The 16,533-nt window shown below is 34.0% G+C and overlaps 1 protein-coding gene across 1 annotated transcript in view; it reads left to right on the forward strand.

Moving 5' to 3' along the window:
• Positions 1-2,001: 2,001 nt before the first annotated feature.
• LOC143251645 (cell adhesion molecule Dscam1-like) overlaps positions 2,002-16,533 on the forward strand; it is a 111,958-nt gene continuing 97,426 nt past the window's right edge. Inside the window, exon 1 of the mRNA XM_076502908.1 lies at positions 2,002-2,356. Coding sequence (XP_076359023.1) covers positions 2,002-2,356 — 355 coding nt within the window. The remainder of the gene's footprint in view (positions 2,357-16,533) is intronic.

A 16,533-nucleotide genomic window follows, 5' to 3' on the forward strand; every position in this document is an offset into this window, starting at 1 on the left:
AAAGTGAAGATTAAAAGATGATTAAAATTTTCTAATGTCTTTATGAAATTTAATTAAGATATTTTATATTTGACTCATGTAAAGAGCCATTGAACGATTGAAAGCCGGCCATACACATCAAGCTGTTATGAATTGGTTTAAAATGTCGTTTTCAAACCAATGTTACTGTTGGTCTGACAAATGAACAAGACATAACACATTATATATCCGTTCATTATGGATCATTGCAACTGTAGGGTATTTGCTCTGAGACTAAATTAGATGTTCGCAGATAAAAGGCATGGCATGGCCAGGTGGTTAAGACACTCGGCTTGTAATCTCAGGGTCGCGGGTTCGAATCCCTATCACACCAAACATGCTCGCCCTTTCAGCCGTGGAGGCGTTATAATGTGACGGTCAATCCTACTATTCTTTGGTAAAAGACTAGCCCAAGAGTTGGCGGTGGGTGGTGATAACTAGCTGCTTTCCCTCTTGTCATACACTGCTAAATTAGGGACGGCTAGCGCAGATAGCCCTCGAGTAGCTTTGCGCGAAATTCAAAACAAAAACAAAACGAACAAATGCTGATAAAACTGGCACTATTTCAATGTCAGCACAGATATAAACAGCAGCCACAAGATTGGCCTATATATTAGGCTCTCAACAAGGTGCATTTTACTCACAGCAAAGCACAAAAAACACACCTGTAATGGTTCTAAGAACATAGTCCGTTTGGGCAAAAGATACGTGGGTAATGCTGTTCGTATAGGTGAGTTGTGATTCACTCTGCATAACAGACATAAAGACATTTAAAGAATATGTGGATCGACATACGAACCTATTTTTATACAAGAACGTAATACGCATGTCATTGATGGAACGATGTTGTGTAAAATAGTTAGCATTGCTAGATCTACAGTCCTCTATGTCTTCCTGAATAGTACATTAACACCAAGCACTATACAGACAGTACTCAACAACCCTTTGTGATATCAAATGCAGGTGAAACTGGCCTCAGTTGGTTCTAATTGATCTAAGTGGTTGACAAAGCTAAATAAAGTAGTCTGTACTATGAGCGTTATAATGTGACGGTTAATCCCACTATTCGTTGGTAAAAGAGTAGCCCAAGAGTTGGCGGTTGGTGGTGATGACTAGCTGCCTTCCCTCTAGTCTTACACTGCTAAATTAGTGACGGCTAGCACAGATAACCCTCGAGTAGCTTTGTGCGAAATTCGAAAACAAACAAAGAAACAAACACAATGAACTTTATACCCATAAGGAAAGGTGTATCAAAGAGAGCCAGTGTAGCAGTGGCGTCTCTTGATGACGAGAAACCCACATGAAGTAAAAATGTATCTCAGAACAGCTGGTAAGGGTTACCGTTAACCTGATGATGACCTATGAAGGTCGAAACGTTGTTCTCTGCTTTATTAGTAAAAGTGTTAATACCCATACCAGTCGTTGTGGGTGGTGGTATATTCTTTGACACTGGTCTCAATATATGTTGTATGAGCAACAGTTTATAAATTACCAAAATTAATTTTGTTACACATTCAACAGTATTTTAGGAACTATAAGAGTGTGATCTGTTATTTTTCTTAGAATTAGGACTGATAGGAAAGGATCTTTATAACAAAATATTAATTATTAAGAAATATGTAGAATGTTGAGATGTTATGATTATCACGAGAAAACGTTGTAATGATATATAAAGCCAAAATAAAAAAAAATAAATTCATTGTGCAACGTTTGATGTAACTGCTCTTTGTAGTGAAGTTTAGGTAAAACTGTGTATTTACAACGCTAAAATCAGGAGTTCGATTCTCATTGGTGGACGCAACAAATAGCCTGAAGTGGCTTTGCTATCTCGTGATAGATTGTAACTCATATGTTACTTAGTGGTTATTTTCATAGTTGCAGTACTACCTTTTTGTTGTTCCATATAACGTATTTATAACAAACATTGAAGATTAACGCAATACATCCCTTTATGTAGTTACATTTTAGAAATATATTTATCTAATGTTTTGGTGTAAGCTACAATACAGTTCTTTAACAGGTTTGTCCACTTCACTCGCTAAAGGGCCATCTTTTATTTTGGAACCTCCTAACCATGTAAGCTTTTACAACACCACTGGAGCAATTATTCCATGTTCAGCAACTGGAAATCCACTACCAGTTGTTTTATGGACTGATGGTTTTGGAACTAGGTTGGAGGACATACCTGGTCTGCGTCGCAGCCGATCTGATGGTTCCTTAATATTTTCATCTTTTCCTGTCGACCAGTACCAGCAGTCCGTGCACTCAACCTCTTATCGTTGTGTAGCTTCAAACACAGTCGGCACGATTGGAAGTAGGGATGTACACGTGCGAGCAGGTACTTTCATTGTCTCATATTTTATATGAACCAGTAAGCTTATTAAAACAGTTTAATTAAGACAAAATCAATATTCATAAAACTTTTAAGCAGAACTTTTATTCTTTATCCTAACTGGGTGATTAACAAGACTCCGTCATAATGGTATCATTAGTGATATGTATGAATGCATTATTTACAGCTGGATATTATTGTAGCTAAAGTTATATATGGAAAAAATCAATATAATTATAGTTGATAAGACACATCATAAGGAAAAAATTGTGCTTGAATTATCAGGTAGTTGTTTTATACTTATTTACATCATGTTACGTTATATAAAACACGAATATCTTATATTACACGTATTGCCTTTATTTTATATGTGTAAAGTTTTGTAAGTACTACTTTACTTAACTCACAGAAGCAGCCTATATGCCTATTTATTGTTGCTAATATGTATTTACGACTTTATTATTGTTTCTGTTATTGTAATAATAAATAATACACTATAGATAATACCTTTTCAAGAAAACTTATTTATTGTGTGACTTGTAGATCAAGTATTTAAACATAAAACTTACTATATATATATCGTAATATTTCTTCCAGTGCCAAGGAAAATCAACAAAATGAATTATGAAAAATTTCTCAAAGTGAAAACAACTTACATCTTGTACAAAATGAGAATTAAAATAGAGAATACATCATAGATAAAATATGGCATAAAAATGTGTTACAAAATTATTCTATATGTTGTGAACTATTTGTAAAAAGAAGAAAAGAAGATGAACGGCGTTAACAATGCGATAATTCTCGTGCTATCAGGACTATAACTAAATTTATAAAAGTAGAACATTTGTTTGTTTATGAGCTACTCCGTGGCCAACCTCAACCAAACTTGTTAGAATGATATACTGGACCAAAAGGCATATCATAGGATGGATATCACCTAGCCCTTCCTATCTTTGGTTGCATTCACAACAAAAATATGTTTACTTTGCTAACGATGGCACGGTCTTGGGAGGATTTTTATTGATTTTTTTAAGTTCTTTACATAGTAAACTTAAGACTCCTGTTCTTGCATTTGTTTAGTTTCATGTTAGGTGTTAAAATGTAGGATCACAAATAAATTCCTTTATTTATGATCTGAATTCTTGTACCCTTCTAGTAATTCAGTTGCTACATTCACCATTATGTAACGATAACTAATGAGACTACTTATAAATCTTGCAATTTGGAGTACGTGCTTGCTAATGAAAGTAGAATATTTCAATGTAAGTTATTCAGTGTTTTTGAAGTAAGTTTTTACTTCAAGGATATGTTACTTTTTCGTCTTCCGCCTGCTTGATACATCGAAGAAGAATCTAATAAAACAATGTTTCGCTGTAATGAACTATTGCTGAAATTGATGAAGCTGATGATTTGATTTTATGACCTAGTGAAATACTTAAAAACAATAAAGTTAACACTTACGAATAAGATTTATCTCTGAAGACTAATCAGAATATTTCTTCACTGAAGTGTTTTTTACTCCTACATAAATTTTCTTTGATAAATTTGAATTAGTAAACAAATTTTATATTTTCGCAGTAACATTACTGTTGCCCAGATAACTTTAATATTTTGTTACATATCTTCTATATTCTTGATCATTGATTTTATTTCAGTGCACTTGGCAGTATGTTCAGTTGCCAAGGTTTCTCAATAATTAAACATCCTGTAACAATTAAACAAATGACTGTATCCACTTAGAAACGTGCCTTTATTCGTTGCTTTTGGGGTTACATTATTTTAATATTGCACAATGTTTTTTTTAACTATAAAATTGGTTTTATTGTTTGATTATCAGTGGGTCAGCAGTAGGTTTCGCATTTGAAATGCTAAAATTTCGTATTTTATTATCCTTAGTGAACATAAAGCAGATATTTAGGCCCAGCATGGCCATATGGACTTGGGCATTCGACTCGTAATTTGAGAGTCGCGGGTTCGAGTCCCCGTCATACCAAATATTCTAGCCCTTTCAGCCGTGGGGGCGTTATAATGTGACGGTCAATCCAATTATTCGTTGATAAAAGAGTAGCCCAAGAGTTGGTGGTGGGTGGTGATGTCTAGCTGCCTTCCCTCTAGTCTTACACTGCTAAATAAGGGACGGCTAGCACAGATAGCCCTCGAGTAGCTTTGTGCGAAATTCCAAAAACCAAACCAAACTTAAACCGTTGAATCTGCAATGTGATTATTATGTTAAAACTTAATATATATGTAATCATTCCTTAAACAAAAGCAAACCTCATGATTATATTTCAATAGCTTCAATAAATCATACCATTTTTGCGATATTAACCTGATTATCTTAAAGCATTTAAAATGGGTTATCTATCCAGCGGTATATAAGATTAATTATATATTTCTGTAATATTCAAAAACATAATCGAAGGTGCTTTATTTTACAATTGTTATCCTAAAAAAATATACTTAAAATAACCTTGCAAGGTCCTAAAAAGCAAAAATAATTTAGAAGGATATAGTGTGACTTAAAATTAAATTAATGTAGTGAATGTAATCTAAGAATGCACTGAAAGCGGAGAACAACTAGGAGTCAGTGACATCTTTCATACCTCACCGTTATTAAATAATCGAATTCTATCACATTTATATACTCTTCAAAACAAGAAACGCAAAAGGGATATTTTTGTTATTTTAAAGAGAAATATATGTAATTATGTTACAAGCTCAGAGTATGTGATGTTACACGTGTTAAGGCACTGATTGTCAGACCAAAATGACAATAAAAGTTGTGCACTTTGAAAACGGAGGAAAACATCGGATTTTTCGCCAAAATGCATTCGTGTCCAATACATTTCTTTGAGAGATCTGCACGTTCTGCAAGTCCAACATGTGCAAAATCCCTATAAAAGTGACGGGTTCTCGGTTTCAATAGCTCAGTGTTAAGCCACCGACACGCAATACAGTTACGCCAAGACTGGCTGAAGCACAACGCAACAACGCCATTGGTCGCTTGGAAGTAGGCAAATCTCGATCAGATGTTGCCAGAGCTGTGAATGTCCACCCAAGCACCATCACAAGGCTATGGAATCGTCACCGACAACATGGATCAACTCACAAGATCGCTACATCCGGTTACGTTACCTTCGGGATAGGACCATCGCTGCGACGTCTACTGCCTCAACCATACCAGGGCTGCGTAGGATTTCCGATCAGACCGTACGCAACCGTCTACGAGTTGCAGGAATCCGACCTCGACGTCCAGTCAGAGGCGTCATTCTCACCCAGCAACATCGTCAAGCGCGGCTGCAGTGGACTTGGGCACATCGGGTATGGCCTCATCGACGATGGAGGCATGTTTGGTTCAGCGATGAATCACGTTTTATGCTTCGTAGGCAGGATGGAAGGACCCGTGTTTACCGTCGCCCAGGTGAACGTTTTGCAGCAAACTGTGTGCAGGATGTTGACAGATTTGGTGGTGGCAGCGTCATAATGTGGGCTGCCATCGCCTACAATGCCAGAACAGACCTTTTACACATTCGAGGGAATCTTACGGCTCAACGATACGTCGACGAGATTCTTAGGCCCCATGTGCAACCCATCATGGTGAACGTCAACGATGTTTTTCAACATGACAACGCCAGCCTCACACAGCCCGACTCACCACTGTCTTCTTGAGACACCACAACATCAACGTTCTTCCCTGGCCCTCCAGATTGCCAGATTTAAACCGCATCGAACATCTTTGGGACGAGTTGGACCGACGTCTGCGACGGCGACAACCTCAACCGCAGACTCTACTTCAGCTTGCAGCAGCTTTGCAGGCTGAGTGGACAGCCATTCCACAGGATGTGATTCGTCATCTCATTGCTTCCATGGGCAGGAGATGTCAAGCAGTTATTGATGCTCACGGGGGCATACTCGTTATTGACGTTGAGTGACGTTAAATTTCACATAGTGAGCGTGGACTTCGCCTTTGCAGACTTTGAATGTTCCGCAGTGAATGTGCAAAGTTTCACACATGTCATACAGAACTACCCAGAATAAACTTGTTAACAATTTGTCTCATATTTTGCCTTTTGCGTTTCTTTTTTTGAAGATTATATAAGGTCTGCAAAAGCGGAGATTTATTGTTATATAGATAAGAAACTGGTATAACATTTAGATATATCTAATAAGTTATTCATTTGTATTCTTGGTTGTCACCTGTCTAAAACACCACATATTGCCTATCATTGCTGAAATACTACTTATTGTAAGACTCATTCTGGGTGGTCCTGGTATGCCAAATCGATCCATATTATTTTCTTTTACAAGAACCGTGGTGGCGGCAAATAGAAATAGAAATATTTCTGTTTCTATCAGAAATCTTATCAGAATGTAACAAGCCTTCATGTTCTCACATGATATCAGCCAGATATCATTTCTCGTCTGACAATGACGAGAGATATCATTGTCGAAAAATTTTAAATTCCCGGTCTGAACCCATATTTATGACCTTAGTGTATGGATATTTTGAATCAAAAAATAACTGTTACAAACATTTTCAAAAGCGAAAGAAATTTGATAACATCGCTCTACCTACAAACGCTAAACGTTTGCATAAAGTAGTTCGAACTTTATATTGACTGTGATTGTCACACTATTTGTTGTTTTGCATATTCAAAATCGTTTAGATATAATGTACTCATTCCTACTCAAACCTTTGTATATATATATTGTTCAAGTATCCTCAGTTGAAATTTGTTAATTTGCAAATTTTACATATAGCTATAGAATAAAATGTTTTTTTTTTCCGAGACAATACAATATATTACTATGTGACTATATATATATCAACTATTGAAAATGTTTCTTCTAAAGTATTTTTGTATAATGTAGATACTATTTTCCATAAAACTAAATAAGAGTCACTTCTTTATGAGATTCACTGTTTCTATTAGGAGTTAAAGAACCTGTCACACCTAAGTTAGTCGTAATGACCTTGACTTTCTATAAACCACATGCCAGCTTCAGGAAAGGAAAAGATCGAAACTATACAATATTCTAAAGTAATGGAAAGTTTTATATTTCCTTACTCATGCGACAAAGATAAAAGTACCAACAAATCACAGTCAGAAAATGATTTAACAAAGTCCTATATTTTCAGTTTAATTTAAACTATGTTTAGTCAACTGTAAGAAATTTTTACAATGTGGAGTGCCACGACTATAAATGGTCGTTATCGAACTGCGTAAAAAAAAAAAAACCTGTTTGAAACATAAATGTTGATCGCGGACCATAGAAACTGGATATAGCTGACATATCGTCCTCTTTTCTAATGCATTTATTTCCGTTCCATTTATCACAATGAACATTGAACAAAGCTCGTAAATCGACTAGCATAATAGGTTCCATACTCTAAACTTTCCACTGATCGATTTGAAATCGGTTAAAAGTCTACTTTCTAGTTCTTACGATTGAATTTTTCCCAAGTAAAGTAACATACTTTTTATTATTATAAACATTCTTACCCACATTTCCACTTATGGATATTAAAAGAATAATGTAACAAAATGTATTTGTAGATATTTGTGCATTCTTCGTGTTTCTATCAGAAATCTTATCAGAATGTAACAAGCCTTCATGTTTTCAATATAATGAACACATATTAAAATTTGCAACTAAAACGAAAGCATGTTAGCTGATAAACTATTAAAATACTAATGACATTCACAGTTTGATCGATTTCAAAGTAAACACACTTTTACTTTGTTAATCCCAAAATTATATGTTTCTTTTTTAACTTACCACAAAGCTATACAATGGCTATTTGTACTGTGCCTGCTGCGGTTATCAAACCACAATTTCTAACATTATTAGCTCTCAGACTTACCACTGACTCACTTAGGATAGTATTTGACTAAATTATTTTACAGTGTATATATCACAAAATAATGTTTTCCACTTTTAGTGTGAGGCAGCAGGCTTGAGTTGAATTGTTCGGTAAATTTCACTTCGTGTGACCATGTGTAAGTACAGAGTATATATATATCGGTACTTAAACTGGAAAGGTTACGGTACGTCGTTGAACCAAAAGTGTGAGTAAAATTGTAAGTTTGTTTTGGAATTTCGCGCAAAGCTACTCGAGGTCTATCTGCGCTAGCCCCTAATTTAGCAGTGTAACACTAGAGGGAAGGCAGCTAGTCATCACCACCCACCGCCAACTCTTGGGCTACTATTTTACCAACGAATAGTGGGATAAACCCTCACATTATAACGCCCCCACAGCTGAAAGGGCGAGTATGTTTGGTGCAACCGGGATTCGAACGCGAGACCGTCGGATTACGAGTCGAATGCCTTACCACACTTGGCCATGCCGGACTCCAAGTAGTAAAATTGTAAAGAGCAAACATTTGATTTTTACTTTTATAGTGGTGTAAAACTGGTTGACAAAACAGAGTTTATAAAACTGAACTACTTTACAGTTATTGAAACGTACTTTTAGAATCCATTTGCTTACTTTTTACATAAATTTTATTAATCAGGTTTGTGTATAAGGTAAAAATATCAATTTTTGCACTCAGTTTATACACTTTCTGATGATATATTCTAAGATATAAGACACACGTTTTGCATTTGTTTAAAAATTTAGATCATTTATATTTTCGTTTAATTATATTTTAAGGATTATAGCTTAATTCTATTTAAAACAATTTCAGTTCTTTTTACTTTCTTATAAGTATTTTAAATTTGAATATTATATGAGCTTCGAATATGTTTACAAACAATAATTTAAGACTTCTTATCATACTTGAAAAATCTGAAAGCCGATCTATAGTTACATAATAACATACTTTACAAATTTTTGGCTTTTTTTGAAATTTAGTTTAATAATCCAAGCTTAAATGAACATAAAAAGCCTTTCTGTTTGTGTGCTTAAAACAAAGAAGCAAGGAACTTTCTGTTGTATATATCGCGGGAAATTTAGAGTTATAAGTCTGTAATCTTACCGCAGCTCCATCGAGGACTCCCTGCTGTTAATAGTAAGTTTAAGGACTTTAGACACTAAAATTTGGGTTCGATTACCCATGGTGAATAAAACACGTATAACCTATTGTAAGGTTTGCGTTAAAAACAACTAGTAGCAAAGCGATAAGTTTTATTTTGATACCCGTGATGGGCAGATCACAGATGAAACTTTGTGTTTAACAATAAAAAAGTAAGACTTTTTTAGACTTATATTGACTTATGTTTTAAGACTAATGTTGACTGGACATTAAACATTTAAATCACAAAATAAATAATTGCTAAAATGTTCTCCTGAAAATGACCTAAGAAGGTCGAAATGCTGTTCTCTGCTTTATTGGTGAAAGTGTTAATACACATACCAGCCGTTTTGAGATAAGTTTTATTTCAAAGGAGTTTCTCGTCATTCAGAACTAAGGTGTTCATTATAAAATATTAACTTTCCGTGTAAATGAAAATCTATTATGGGAAGGCCTTTAAATAATAATGTCATTTTGTTGTGGTCGTGTTATATAATATTCTGTTAAGATACTGGTCTTCACACTAAAAACTCGGATAAAAATGACCTGTGACTCGTACAGGAAACTGAGACCAAGCTAATCATTTTAGACCAAGCAATTATTTGAAACAATATCATAATATAAGCATTTCTAAATTTATTCTTTTCTTTATCAATTGTTTTTATTCGAAGCATGTTATGTTTGTTTCTTGTTGTTTCTCAAAATTGCTTTTAGTTAAAATGCTAAATATATTATGTGTTTAAAAATTATATGTATTCATTGTAATCATAAACGTCAAAAATTCATACTGGTATAATAAATTTGATCATCTGTGTTAGTTTTAGATAACTTTTGTGTTTATGTTTAAGGGCCTAAGGCTATCCACCTCTGAACATAATTTTGATCTCATGACCAAATAGCACCAGCCACTCAGCAACACCCTGCTACCTTCATTATCCACCCTAAGTAGCTAAGAGTCACTTAAAGAGAGGAAAATGTATCGAACCGAATGTAGGTCATCAATATTGGTAACCAGTAACCTACCATAGGACTAACCCGTGATCGTTATGTTAACCAATTTTAATCTTTTGTTTTACTGTTATAAGCTAAATTAATATAAAAGTTAATTTAATACAGGTGCACTACTTCTATTTCAAGCTGTCAGCTTTTAGTTTGAGTAAAAATGTTAGTAAGCGCCTACACTGTTATTTTGATAGAAAGAGTGTGTGTGTTTGTTTTTATAGCAAAGCCACATCAGACTATCTGAATTTAGCGTTGTAAGTTCAAAGAATTACCACTGGGAGGACGTGATAGAAAGAGTAAATTACTTTAATTTCATAGTTTCCACAGCCTTATTAATATAGAGTCTTTAATGTAATTTCTCGGGACTAAGTTATGTTTACCTTTACCTGATCTTAGTAATCAATTTCATTAATTTTACTTTATCTGTGTTTTATATTATATTGTAGTTGAAGAAATTACTTTGCTATAACTGTTTGTTCACCCGCGATTTACTTCTGTACCTTTAATACAAAACTGCCGTACAGTAATTCAACCACCTTAATAAAGCTCTTATTTCATATTGAAGACGAAAGATGTAAAATGATTTGAACATTTTTGTAATGTTCACAAAAGCGAATTTAATGGACTATTCGTTGCGTCTTTGATAATTAACAAAAACCTTTACGTATTTAGTAATAATTTCAAACATAAGCAATTAGTTAAACTAAAGATTATTCCACCTTGACAATAATTCACAAGCTTGCTGATTGACTTCTTTGTTGTGTGTAGAATTGATTAAATTTCTTCTTTTAAAAGTACTCACCTTGAAAGTGTTTGATTAAGATAACGCTTGCTTCATATTCAGTATCGGAGGATTTTTTTATCATTAGCTGGTAACTGAATACTTATTATATTTTTATGTTTTATTGATTCATGTCGTTCTGTAAAAAACACAATCCTAAAGAAATATTAAAATATTACTTAGGGCTTATTTAAAAAAACTAATCAGTGATGACGAGAAAACCCACTTGTAGAGAAAAATATTGTAAAAACGGCTGGTTTTTAGCCAGCTGTTTTTACATATATTATTTAAAAAAACTGTTATCTCAATAATTCTTAATAAATGCAATATAAAAGTCTACCTAATGGTAAGAACCTTAAGCCTGTGAAAGTGCACAGACTGACGGTTTTGTTTAATCTTGTGGCTTTAATAATACCTAACATCCATCCGTTTTTATATCCTTATTCAACGTTTTTTCCTTACCATCATTTGTGAACCCTTGAAGTTTTAGACTTAAGATTTTAGTTAATATTTTCCTACTTAACTACTATTTGCTTAATTTAACTAAATCTTTAACTTTAGTTATCGACAAGCTTGCAATTATACTCGTGCACAGGTCTTCGTATGGTCTTTACTTAAGTAATTAATTATTTCTTCCAGAGTTGTCAGTACGGAAAGGATGTTTAGCATATACCGCTCTTACTATGATTAGCCCGAACAGGAGGTAATTAAGAAAAGGTGAAAAGATAAGAATGAAGACGGTAATTAAAGCAGAGAAGAAGTATTAGGATAAACATTATATTTATTTTGAAGCAAAGATTTACTGAGATAATGATCAATTATAAGAAGCTATATGTGTAATGTAATTATCAATACAAAGAGAGAGTTTACGCCTTACTCAATTATAGTTATGCTAATGCGAGATTTTGAATGTGAGACTGAATCCTAAATAATAAAAAACACGTTAATGTTGGTGTACTATGTTAATTACTATCACACTAATTAGTGGGCGTCACGGAACAATTACTATGATCATAAATAATGACTTTACTAACCTGAAGTATTCGTTACAAAGCACTACATTAAATAGATTTTTAAAGTTTTATACGTTTCTCGCTGAATTGGGGTTACATTTCATTCATTTTATTTCATTACAAAAGTGAATAATTTTCTGAAAAGATAATCTAATAATTGTATTTTTTTTGAAACACTGTGAAATGATGCTACAGTTATTTTCTAACCGAATGTTAAGAAGTTGTGACGTTTAGTAGTCCATATAACTAATTACCTATTTTCTATCTAAATATGACGGGTATGGGTATTAAAAGTTCAATTAAAACAAAGTACAGAACATAAAAAATTTCTACTTTCTTATATCATTTTCAGTTTGGCAAAGGATATGCCTCTTAGACAACTTTAGAACTTTGTATCAAAGACCCAAACCTATTAACACTCATCCTCAGAAACCAATTTACAACTCTAATAGAATCCACCACCGCCCAAACTAATTTTATGTTCAATGATCACAACTACATACAAATAAATGTTTGTTTGTTTGTTTGGGAATTTCGCACAAAGCTACTCGAGGGCTATCTGTGCTAGCCGTCCCTAATTTAGCAGTGTAAGACTAGAGGGAAGGCAGCTAGTCATCACCACCCACCGCCAACTCGTGGGCTACTCTTTACCAACGAATAGTGGGATTGACCGTCACATTATACACCCCCACGGCTGGGAGGGCGAGCATGTTTAGCGCGACGCGGGCGCGAACCCGCGACCCTCGGATTACGAGTCGCACGCCTTACGCGCTAGGCCATGCCAGGCCACAAATAAATGACTTAAGTATGGGTAATCCCATGTTACCAGTTCTGGCCAACATTTTTACGAGAATGGTCAGTTGCAAACTCTTTTTGTTAACCTGAAGATGGCCTAAGAAGGTCTCAACGTTGTTTTGTAGATTATTTTAATTAAAGTTTCAATACTCATACCAGTCGTCTTTAGATACATTTTTAGTTCAAATGCGTTTATCGTCATCGTGAATTATTAATTCTCTTTTTACTAATTGGTTACAAGTTTTTATTATATTGTTAATTTTGCTGCTAATTGCTAACTAGCTTATATCCTACGAAACGTAGAAACTATGGCTAATCTGATCTCTCTCGGCTTTAAATAAATTATGAGAAATAATGTGTTAGTCGTAATAATATTACGAACTCGATCATGGATATCCGTAACAGAAAACCTATTATGCTATATTTTTTGTCGTAAGTCTTCCCCGTTTGGTCTCGAATCAAATAACTAGTTAAAAACTATCAACCCGGTTTTCCTTACTTCTGTGCTAACAGTGTGTTTTCAGTGAGTTAGATATACGAAATTGATTTTCTTTTCCTTGTGCGTGCTTCCTATTCCATTATATTTGTATTGTTTCATTTTTATTGTACTGTCCTCTTCTCTGGAATGGCTTACTATTGCAGCTTTATGAGTATTACAGAGACTTGTATGTCCATTATTCGCATTTGTTTGGAGTTTAGTTTCTCCATTGTCTTGAAGTTCGCATTTTCAATGGATGTTATAAATGATGTTTCAGCTTTCCACTGGGCAATTAGGTGATTTAGAGGAATTAATTTTAACCATATTGTGTTGTAACTGTTGAATATTATAGTGTTTATGTGCCATTTACGTATTTTGGAACTTCAAGGAGGCATGTAACAAAAGAGAATACGGTTGGGTTTCTATAATTTTAAACCTGCTCCTTCTTAGGGTTTGTCTTCATCATTCTCTTCTTTATGAAGTGTTGGGAGTACACACTGTTAAAGAGATTATTACAATGATGTGTTTTTCTTACTTATACGTTGAATCTTCTGTTTTACAAACAATTATTTTCGAAATTAAGCAGTCTATGACGGCTGCATTTACGTTATTGGGCTGGTTTGATAACGTTGTCGAGATATTTATCAGTATCCGTGGATATATTTAAACTATTGTGGTACAAGTAATCGTCTCACTTAGCAATCGAAGTTTGTTCTATTTCCCTGTTTCTACAGTTAATTGTATAGCTTGATTGTCTTTTTAACTGTTTTATGGATTCTGTAATAATCTCTATGTATAGTGTTTGGAACCATATTATGTCTGTATTGTCAATACAGACCCCAATGAAATAGTGGGTCTCATTCCGACTATTTTGACAAAATTGACTTCAAAATGTTCCATGTAAAGGTTACTGAGTACTTACGTTAGTGATGGGCCAATGGCTGTACTATATGTTGTTATTGTTGACAATATTGATTATTATGATGGAAGTAAGTCGTGTTGATGCAAAATTTTGTACGTTACATTATTCTGGAAGTTTTCTAAATGCAGTAATAATATATTAAAACATTTTCACGCTGTTAGAATCAGGATTTATGATTTTCAACAGTTCATCACAACTGGACCCTTGCCTTTAAAGTGTATTTAACTTACATTGTATTTTTTATCCAAAATACGTTGAAAAAAATGACCATAAAATGGCATTGAAATCTTCTTAACAAAATTATCCGATGTGTCATTAATGTTTGCAGCAGCATTCTCAACGCATTAGGGTATGGAATTTGTGTTGCTTATGACTCAAGAATCACATTACTGATGTGTGGATATGAAAACACAGATATTACCAGGCGAGAGTAAGTGAAACATTCCTACTACCATACTGTGTACAGAAGGAGCACCCCTACTTAAAACATAGGGGGAAGGGAATATTTGGAAAGAACAGAAATCCCTCTGATACTGACCCTTATGTAAATAATACATCTTCAAATATATTTTCTTGTAGGTATAACACCATTTAGTTCATATTTTATATAAAAAATGCCAGTCACCACAGGCACTATCCACGCAACTATGGAAATGTTCAAAGCCTCGTTACTTGCTTCCGTTTTTATCTACATCGACCGATTTCGCGCTCAACCGTCAGATTTTACAATTTGTTTGAATGAATTGGATTGTTCCACTAGTTCGACCTTCTTTTCTTCTACAGCAGAAAGTGTAATGTCTTTTGCATAGAAGCTGTTGTAAATAACAGTGGTAATTCTTAGATCATTCTCTATAAAATATCAGTAACTTGTACTCTTCTATGTACTCACTTGTTACTTATAATGCCCAAAATGTCTTCAACGATTGCAACCTCTGTAATATATTTATTACTTTTGTAAAACGATTGGTAGTTTGGTTTTCTCATAGAGCATGTGATGAAGATCCAATGTGCTCCTTTATCCCCATCTCAAAACAGATATATCATGTGGTTGTATTCAAATTTCAACGTTTTTAATATCAGTTCGGAATTTGTAATAATTATTTGCTACATCGGCATTATATTTTTAACTTTTACAAAGGTATTGGACAAGAACTAATTCAAAGTAATAATCAATGGTTAAATGATGAATGGTTTAACAAATACTTTCTTATTGTGTATATTCTAACTTCGTTTGTAGAATGTGCATATTGCACCTTTTGTATGTGTATATAATCTAATACTAGATAAAGGGGGAAAATTGTTTTCTTACAAAACTAGCAAAAACATTTTCAGTACAGGATTACTGAACCATTAGATTACGCAATACAAAGTTTTCACAGATTATATCAGAAATCCTCGAAACGAACTTCTGGAATACAATTCGTCAAACCAAAATTTGGTCAAACCCGTCAAATTAAAGTAATCAGTATTAATTAGTTTGAGACTTATCAAAGCTAGTTCTTTTTTGTGTTTTTGCTGCTTTACGTATGTTTTGCAAAAGATTGATCTCAACTTTTTTTCTTTCAATTGGTTTATTCTTTGATCTTTGAGTCAAGCATTCGACACAAGTTGGTTACAAACTACTTTCTGTCTAGGTGAATTTTGCAGCGTTGAGCCCCTCTTAAGCTGAATACGCTACACATGATAGATAAGTAGGTGTTTGCTTCAAATTGTACAATAGTAAACTTGGTTCGATTTGGGGTATAACACATCTTGTATGAAGTTTTTCTGGTGACATGAGGTTCAGTCTTAAATTTTTAGAACTTCTATAGTCTGGGTTGCTTCAAGATGCACTTCTAGTGGAATTTGAAGGAAGAACTTAGCTTGAATCGTATCTGTAAGTATCATTTTTTCTGGAAAGAAGTATTAGGTGCACGGCATTTAGAATAATAATGCTGTTAATGTCATTTGCACTTAGTTATATTAATATATTTAACAGAAGGTTTGTTTTCTTTAAAAGCATAAATTTATTTCACCATTACCTTGTCCTAGTGTGAGGCTTCGCTGGTTATGCCTCGTTTTACTTAGCATACGGCACGTCTGTATTCCTTTGTCAAAACTGAATGATACGTCATTAGTGTTACTTAAATGTAGGCCTGATAAAGCATTAATTTGGTAATGTGGAAAATATATA

Source organism: Tachypleus tridentatus, chromosome 6 (assembly GCF_004210375.1).
Source record: "Tachypleus tridentatus isolate NWPU-2018 chromosome 6, ASM421037v1, whole genome shotgun sequence".
In the NCBI taxonomy this organism is placed as follows: domain Eukaryota; kingdom Metazoa; phylum Arthropoda; class Merostomata; order Xiphosura; family Limulidae; genus Tachypleus; species Tachypleus tridentatus.